At 31.2% G+C, this 9,027-nt stretch overlaps 1 protein-coding gene across 4 annotated transcripts; it reads right to left on the bottom strand.

Annotated features, from left to right (window-relative positions):
- Positions 1-5,307: 5,307 nt before the first annotated feature.
- LOC145104856 (common plant regulatory factor 1-like) lies at positions 5,308-8,594 on the bottom strand. 4 transcript variants are annotated; one of them, XM_079042024.1, is made up of 12 exons: positions 8,483-8,594; positions 7,454-7,578; positions 7,300-7,362; positions 7,101-7,196; positions 6,926-6,991; positions 6,719-6,849; positions 6,600-6,648; positions 6,459-6,507; positions 6,269-6,375; positions 6,104-6,181; positions 5,888-6,013; positions 5,308-5,801 (listed from the first exon to the last, which is right to left on the bottom strand). In XM_079042024.1, exons 2-12 carry the CDS (start codon positions 7,514-7,516, stop codon positions 5,583-5,585), a joined length of 1,047 nt encoding a protein of 348 aa, XP_078898150.1. In that variant the 5' UTR covers positions 7,517-7,578; positions 8,483-8,594; the 3' UTR covers positions 5,308-5,582. The 4 variants fall into 4 exon arrangements, with proteins under 4 accessions (XP_078898150.1, XP_078898147.1, XP_078898148.1 ...); XM_079042021.1 differs by having other exon boundaries at positions 7,454-7,615; positions 8,483-8,590; XM_079042022.1 differs by lacking the exon at positions 8,483-8,594 and adding an exon at positions 7,680-8,011.
- Between the last annotated feature and the right edge of the window lie 433 nt (positions 8,595-9,027).

The raw sequence follows: 9,027 nt of genomic DNA, 5'->3' as shown, positions 1-9,027 counted from the left end.
GTGGATTCTGATCAGATATGCACATAATTGGTCCGTGTAATTTCTAGGTTACTTGAAAGTTATTTCTAGATGAAAAATTGGATCGAGGGTTACTATGGGCTTGGACCTGATGTATATATCTTCAGGTGATAGATATTTTAATAATAAACGGCTGAATTGCTTTTATTTTGTTCGTTTTATAATAGATATTTGAAGATAAACTATAAATATTTGTAAAATTATTAAGTTATCCGTTTCTAATTTCATGCTTCTGAAGCTGTTCAAATCTAAGTTTATATAGATGATAAATTGTATATGTTAAGATGTTTATGTTTAGGCGACAAATAGTTTTAAAGTATTATTACAGTTATTGAAAAATGTGCTCTTTGGTCATTTTACATATATAATCGGAATCAGCCAAAACACTAAAAATCAACTTATAAGTTTATTATGCTTTGAATGTTCATCTAATTATATAAGTTATATTCATTTACTTAGTATATTGTATATTTTGTCTTTTTAAAATTTGTCCTTTATGTCTATTAGTCTGTATTTCCTGGTATATAATTTTGATTAATGTTACAATATTGCAGGCTTAGTGGTTTCACTTCATCAATTCCGAGAATTTTTGTTACCGGACCGGACCAAGGCATTGTCAATGAAGGTAGCCCGGACCAGGATCTAAAGGTTTTTTTAGGTTATCAAGAAAGTACTCCACAAATTAGATTTCCCAAAATGCCCTTCCTATATCTTTTTTAATGAAACATTCCTGCACACTTTATATTAAAGGATGAATACTTAATGCCTATAATTTACATTTCAGGTCGCTGACACAGAGCAACATCATATATAAACATTGTTATTAATGGGGAGACCTTATTATCCGTTTACACAGTTTTAGAGGTTATTTATGATATTCTATCCACATTAGCAGCCTAGAAGTTGGACTATAGTAGTTTGTTATTTAAATCGCTTCCATTGGTCTGGATCATCGCTAACCTATTCTGATGACAATTTTCCAGTCTGTTAAATTTTTGCAGAATAAGTTATCTCAAGTTACTCTCAAATTTGTTAAATATGTTGCGTTAAATATGCTGACAAATTGGTAAAAAAACTGTCAAATGGTTAAAAATGTTGTCGAAAAGGTTGAAAATGCTGTGAAATTACTTAAATATGCCATCAAATTAATGGTTTCAAAATGTTGTCAAATTGCTTAAACGTGCTGTCAACACGCATGCTAAATATGCAGTCAAAAACTACTTCCTTGAAAATGCTGTGAAATTGCTTGAACACAAAGTATAATTAATATTAAAATCAAGGGTTCAATGTTACCTCTCAGGAAAATGGTGAATTTTTTTTATGTCCTTTTTATTTTTTTTATGATATATCAATATTACGTATGTTTTGATTTATTATCTTTTTTTTTGAAGCACATCTATGGGACACAAGAACACGGAACAACATACAGAACAAGAAAAGAAAACAAAGTGAACATCTCTCTTTTTTCTATTCATTTCTTTAAATTAATATTTAATTCTTTAATTAAATTATTAATATAATCAAGTTAGAGAGGTCTAGAATCTTAACCATCTTACCTATTTGTTTCAATTACGTTGGAGTGCAAAATAAGGTTGTTTGTTTTCTTTGATGGAATGGAATAAAATTTTTATGAAGGAATGTGATAGAATGGAATGGAATGAAAAACTATGATGTATACATTTTTATTTATAAACTTTTTAACGACATGAATATGATAATTTTTCGAGCTATTTTCTAGCCATTTTCTATAAAAAAAAAAATAGAAAATAGAATTCCACTATGATAATTATTGGGCTTTAGTGTATAATATCGATATCTTATTTAAAATTTGAAAATTTTTAAAATGTAAGTTTGGTGACTTTCTTATTTACATTCTCTGCTTAGAGGATTATGTATCAGAGTTTAAATTGTCCAGGAACGTTGACCAAATAGACCTCAAATGGTGCCGATCCCTGTAGAGATCATTGGAAAGGTGTGACCTGGTTCGTTAGTGACAGAAATGTATGCTAAATCTCAATGCCCAAATCTGTACATTTTTATACATTTTGTTTTATAGTTCTTTTAACTTTTTTTTGAGTCTTTGGTACTTCAAACTGAATATTATTATAAAAAACATTGTCTTATGTTTCTTATGGTTAATTGCATGGAATGCTTGAATGTTGATAGATTTTTGTTGTTAAAGAAATAATCATAAGTAGGTTTCTATAACAAGCTATCATGTTCAGGTAGATTTTCAAACATATAATATCTAATAAGGATAATTTTTTATAAAGTATAATGCTATGATTAGGTAGATTTTCTATCTATATCAGAACCTCTAACCGGAAAAACGACATTGAAGATTCTAATTTGATTCTTGCTCTTGCTTATGTCTTGATCATCACAGGTTCGTTTGCCCCAGGAAACACCTCATATGCTTCACTCTCCAACACCGTCTCTCTCAACAAATGTTAACGCACACGGACATCTTCTTTCTCTTCCTGTTAGTTCATCTTTTCACTTAATGATTTCATGTCGCTATTCGTAAACCTGAATGATCTGCAGTTTGTTTTTTTCTTATGCTGTAAAGATTCAAGGTGGAAAGTGTCAGTCGACAACGTCATCAGATATGTGAAGGGTTTGTCTTGGAAACACGAGTCCGCTGATGTTGACGCCGCACTTGCATAGAATGTTACGAGGAGGCGATCGCCACTGAGGAAGAATTGAAGCATGATATCGAAGAGGTAAAATCAAAAGTTAAGTTTCTCCGATCCCAAATTGATCTACGAATGTTCCGTCACCTTTACAATCAGGTATGAAAAAATATTGTAGGTTTACGAAAAAAAAAACTTACCCACCTTTTTACTATAACCATAAAAGTCTTTGGTCAAAATGTGATGGGTTGACCTACGAACAATTTTTCAACCCGTGTTGAGATTGGATGAATAATTAAGGGACATTTGCATAAAATAGCAATGTCATTTACTTTTTTTATTTGTAGTTATAATACTCTAATATTATTTTTATTATATGATTATCTGGCTTCACACTTTGTTCGAGACCATGCCAGAGAGCATTATGCCTTCCGTGGTCCTAAAAAATAGAAAAGAATCGTTCGTCTCTTTTTTTTTCTACACTACTCCAGGCACCAAGTATTTTTACTTGACCACTTTGCCCTTGATAAAAAAATTATTTTTAATGTTGATTAAACATTCACTCCAATATGTTGACTTGGTAAAGTAAATGATAGTTTTGCATTTTTTAACCATAGATACTTTTTTTCCATTCAAACCATCAAAATGGATAACTTGGAAAAAAAAGATTTCATTGGGTCCAACTAAATTGAAAAAAATGATTTGATTGTGCCACGTGGAAAACCTATCACTATTGAAACATTTTTCGCATGGAGAGAAAAATTTGAAGCACAAATAGCCCTTCAGAGAGCCAAATAATTAACAGAGTTTGTTATTTTCCACAATTTATATAATTATTAATTACTACCCTCCCACTTTCAGGTTATTACTAGAATCAGCTCTTACTACAAGCAAAAAAAAAACTCACTGGAAGACAATGGTTCCAAAGTGGAAAAGCTTATACAGTAAGTTATTCTGTTTATGACTTTATGCTGATGTGGCATTAATGACTTCAAATGGCAATGATGTGGCGATGACATGACATTAATATATATTTTATATTGTTACTTTTGGCAGAGACATACAACACCAATCATGGAAGGATCTAATGATGAAGAGGAAGATGATGATTTCGATGATGATTCTGAAGGTTTGTTTTCTCACTATTTTTTTCTCTATTTAAATACTTGTCAATATATGGAATTTATTTTGAATATAATGTCTGTCTAGTTGCAATATTTGACGTGTTACCATGTTGTTGACTAAGAACCACCACAGATTGATGAAGTCATACTCAGAATTTTGTCTACATCTAGAGTGCATTCCTCTGGTTTTTCCAGGTGATATCAGAGTTTCAGTACATTTTTGTGCCTAGAATCACACAAATTTACTAAACCTAACTTTGATTTCTATCAGTGATGCAGGATTTAGTGGTGGTGGACTGCTTATACAGTCGGAGATGCAACATGGTTCGATGAATATGGTGGCAGGTGCTCAGAATGTGAATGGGGTTGCAGTCAGTGGACCTGAAGAGTATTTGGGTAATTCGAGGTTTTCCTATTAGGTTACTCATGGTTATGGCAATGGTCCCTCAACTATATTTGGGTCATTTTAAAGTTGCTTCCTTTTTGTCTTTTTTGGTCCCTCTACTTCCGTTGGTTATTTGTGGCATTATAGGTTCCTATGTTTTCGTTTAATTGTCACTTTATTAGTTTTGCTTACAGATTCATTGATATTTTTTTAATTTTTATTTATTTGTTTATCTATAGATCAGTTAAAGAGGGAAGGAATGAGCAACTCAAACTATAAACATTTTCAAAGAACAAACAACGGAAAAAATTGTCGCATGTTACGGGGGTTCCCCATCTAGTTATTATTATTATTGAAAATATATAAACTTTTAATGGTTAAACTAAAAAAAAAATCATCGAAAGTTAAAAAAAAGAATTAACAAAAAATTATCTTTAACCGAAACATAATCTTTTGTTTGTTATTTGCAATTATTATTATTATTTTTTTTTGAAAATATATAAAGTTTTAATGGTTAAACTTAAAAAAAAAAAAAAAAAAATCAATGGTTAGAAAAAAAAATCATAACTACAATGGATTTTTTTTAGAATTTTAGCTAATATTTGCTAAGTCCGCTTTTAACCTACCAGGCTACCACCGTCATCTTATCTCAAACTTGGTACTTGGCCCGTTTGAGAAAAGCAAAAGAGGCCTTCCTTATAAATCAAGAAAGTGTCTAGTGTTCAAAATTCCATACAGAGACCCCACATTTGCTAATCAAACACCCACCATAATCCCCCACCTTTTAACATATATTTTGATAATTCCAAGAAACACTATACAAACATGCATAAAGAAACAATTTTTGGACTTGGAACTTTTTTTCATAATGATTTAATGAGTACATATCACTATATTAGATTTGTTGTTTTTTTTTTACTGAATAAACAAAATAAGACTAAAAGATCATTTAAACCTTACATTCCAAAACTTTTTGCATAATTTTCATCAACTTAATGCGAGAGGAGTTGGAAGAAAAAAATAACAAACTCATATACGTAAAGGGTTATGTCTTAACACATTAAGCCAGGTCTTATGGCTTAACCCTTTAAGTCATTACGTCCATATTAAGTCAAAAAATTCTTGTTTTTGGTAATTTCCTAAAGCATTCAACCAACATATCTTATATATTACACAAACCATGTATATCGATTAATATCAGGTAACTAATTACAACTTCCAAGCAGACTCTGAAAACTAAAATTACGTTTCAGTTTGCTGCACAAATTTCTAAAACTCACTCACACTTCCTGTTTAAGATAATAACATTAATTCTCTCTACTTAACCGTTAGAACTAATTTCATCACATAAATACACCCAAATTACACAATTAACTTTTAACAATTAAAACACAAAAGACATTAATTATAATCTTTTGTGGGTTATCCAGCAGCAACCGCGTCAGCCCTGGGACTAGCACCCAAAAGCTGACGTAGTGTTGCACCTGAACCACCAGTATCAGTATCAGTATCAGTACCAGTACTAGAACCAGAACCATTATCGACTCTGGAAAGAAGGTTAGCAGTGCTCAGAGACAACCCCTTTTTGTCTAGCCTTGGGTCTTCTGTGTCTTGTTCAATTTGTGACTTTTTGAGTTTTTCCTGTAACCCAAGAACCACATTATATTCCAATTTTTCGTATTATTTAATAATAATAAGATTAGGGAATTTTCGTTTTTCACAAGTACCATTAATTTAGCATTTTGAAGCTTCAGATTTGATGAATTAACAGTTAATCGGTTAATCTCGGATTTGAGTGTCAAATTTTCACTAGTGAGAGATTCAACTCTTGTTCCAAGTTCTTCTGCTTCAGCCTGAATAATTCATTTATTTAAATTAAAACAATAAAAATTGTATTATAAGAATAATAATAATAATAATAATAATAAGAGTTTCTTTGTTACCTGTTTCCTTAAGCGTGACCTCCTGGCGGATTCACGGTTAGACTGTTTTCTTCTCTCCCTTTTCAATTCTCTCTCATTCTAGACATAAATCACAAACAAAAACTTAAATTTTTTATTTCAAAAAAAAATGTTTGGATAATTTTAAATTTATAGAAATAAAAATACCTGAACCATGTTAACATTAGTTGGAGTAACAGCAACACCTGTCACTTTCTTTAAGCTTCCATTTTCATTGGTGGAAGGAAGTTGGTCATCTGTCTTGCCAATTTCAGCTAGTAGAATAAAAATATAATATTTTAAATAATATTTTTAACCCTAAAAATAATTTAAAAATCAAGTGGAAAATGAAACTTACAACTTGTAGATGATCCACCACGGCTTCTTTTCTGACCACTTTTAGCTCCCTGAAAGTAACATGAAATAATTTTTAAACATCATTTACAATAAAGGAATTGTACAATTTATGTTACAAGTTTTATTTTTTTAATTTTTTTACCTCTGTTGTATTTCCATCACTTCCTTCACTAGAACCTTCAGTCTCCCCACTGTTTAAAGATTATAAAGATTTAATCTTTAATGACTTTAGATCTGATAAAATATATAATATTTGCATACCTGTGAGAGATTCCATTTTCATTCCCTATTGACATTGCCAACCCATCAAATACTTTCAATTTCTTAATCAATCCTCGATCTGAATTCCCTGATGACTTGGCAGGAGAGTCAACATGCATAGGACTTGCAGCCTGTTTTAAATTTTATATAAATTTCAATGAAATTTATATAAAAATGTTTTAAGAGCTAAATGTAATAGAAACTTACAACAGTAACCCCTGGATGTGAATAAACACCTTGTGGATAGATTGCAGCATAAGGTGGCATCATATGCTGAAGAACCACAAGTCAACAAAAGGTCAACTGTATAATCTTCATTATTTAAGTTTCAATATATTGAAATGAATTAAAGAAAGTCATGGTGGAATGAATGAATGAATACCTGTAGTGGGCCCCACATGTAAGGTGGAGGTGAATGACCAGATGTAACAGTTGAGTTGAAGTAATGTGGGATAGCCATTCTTGGGCCATAGTAAGCCTGCAAATATAATGTTAAAAAGATCAATTTTTATTAGTTTCAAAAGCTTAATTTTAGTTCAGTTATAATTATTATTAATTAATTAGTAATTAATATAATAAACCTGCATGGCTCCCCAATCAGGATACACATGACTGGTCTGCTGCTGCTGCTGCTGTTCCTGCTCCTGATCACAAGTTAAAGTTAATAAAAAAAAAATTATAATTAAAATAATTGAAAATCAAATTACAAGATCCAAATGTTGTTTTGCATCTTACTTGAGGAGGTGAAGAAGATGTTACTTCAGGCTTACAATTCTTTGCTTCTTCACAGTTCGCCATGGTCAAACAAACACCTTAAACTGATTCCAAGATGATGTTGACCTTTCAATGATCAGAGCAATCTATAAGATTTGTTTTGTTAAATACTTGATGAATCAGCTGCAGATGAAGAGATCATATGAATAAACAATAAGATCATAAAAATACATAGGGGAAAACTTACATCTCCTAGGGTTAGAACGTGGTAATTACTCGATCTATATTCATATCAAGTTTATCTCTTGAATTATCTAATACGTGTGTTTCAAATTGGAATCGGATCAAAATCTGGATCATGTTTATTCCAACTTCAATTACTCCCCCCCAAACCAACAAGTTATCACTTTATAAATCTATGATCTCGACCTAAAGCAAAAAGGGGGAAAGAAAAAAGGAAAAAGAAAAGGTACAGGTTGTTTGATTTGTTGTCCTTCTCCTCTGATCCACATCTGAAGACGATAAAGTAAAACAACCCACCCAGATTTACTAATCTGGCAATCCAGGATGAACTAGTAACTGATATACAAAAGAATCCTCGTATTTACACTCCAAAAAGTAAAATAGAAATTAAATATATAAAAATATTTAAAACATCAATGAAAAAAATAGTAAATACTATAATCGGAAGCTTCAAAAAAGAAAGTTGGTTTATATCTACGCAATGTTTTCAGTAATTTCAGATACTCGTTCTAATTGTAGAGTTTAAATAAAATTTAGTTCTCGCTGTGCTTATTTGCCCAATTTCTTCAGTTTGATCTCTCTGTATGCATATATTTCTCATCAAGTCCTATGCGTAAGCAACTAAAAATCATGATTAGAGCGAAATCAACGAAAAAACACCAGATGAACGAAAATTCTACTCCGAACGTTTGAAAAAACATAAAAATTCAAGTAATTATGATCGAAATTACTAAATTTGCAAGTGAATTGTGTAACAACAAAGGGTTTAGAAGTATGGATCAAGTAAAGCTCAGAATTTAGAGATACCTGAGTTATATGAAAATCTGCTGCATTTTGTTTCTCTCTCTAAAACGAGGGAGGGAAGAAGTGTGGGCTTTTTGCAGGATGTAGAGAGGGACAAGGCAGCATTCCACGTCACAATACACGTGTTCTTGGGTTATACTAAAAAATCTGGAATACAAATAGTGAAATTTTTTAATCAAACTATTCAAATTTCAAAAATCAAAATCCTCATTTAATCTTTTATTTAAAAAAAGAAAAATTGCACTAAAAATCTTTAAATTTGTCGTTTGTAGGGCGTGTTCAACACGGAGCGTTTGAGATTTAAGAGTTTCTAACTTCTAGCGTTTGACAAAACGCTCCGTTTTGAACAGAAAGCCTCGTTCGACACTACAAGTTTCTAGCGTTTAGTTTAAACAAAACGCTTCAAATCCAAATGCTACTTTATGTAGCGTTTAACAAAACCCTACAAGCTACAAGCTACAAGCCACTCGCTACCAGCTAATTTTGCCGAACACGTTCTTAATGGATTTATCGTAATATTGATTTTTTAAAAAAATATTCTAAACTTT

This window comes from Lactuca virosa, chromosome 4, assembly GCF_052849685.1.
Source record: "Lactuca virosa cultivar CGN04683 chromosome 4, Lactuca_virosa_CGN04683_v6, whole genome shotgun sequence".
Classification (NCBI taxonomy): domain Eukaryota; kingdom Viridiplantae; phylum Streptophyta; class Magnoliopsida; order Asterales; family Asteraceae; genus Lactuca; species Lactuca virosa.
Note: the sequence above shows the minus strand (reverse complement) of the source record. Positions and strands in the feature narration are given on the sequence as shown.

What these genes read in the sequence shown, in the direction of transcription:
- LOC145104856 (XM_079042024.1), bottom strand. Translation starts at nt 7,516, where the DNA reads ATGGCGAACTGTGAAGAAGCAAAGAATTGTAAGCCTGAAGTAACATCT. An exon ending in ACATGTGGGGCCCACTACAG is followed by an intron (nt 6,992 to 7,100) that starts GTATTCATTCAT and finishes GTGGTTCTTCAG; the next exon opens with CATATGATGCCACCTTATGC. An exon ending in GTGATGGAAATACAACAGAG is followed by an intron (nt 6,508 to 6,599) that starts GTAAAAAAATTA and finishes TGTTACTTTCAG; the next exon opens with GGAGCTAAAAGTGGTCAGAA.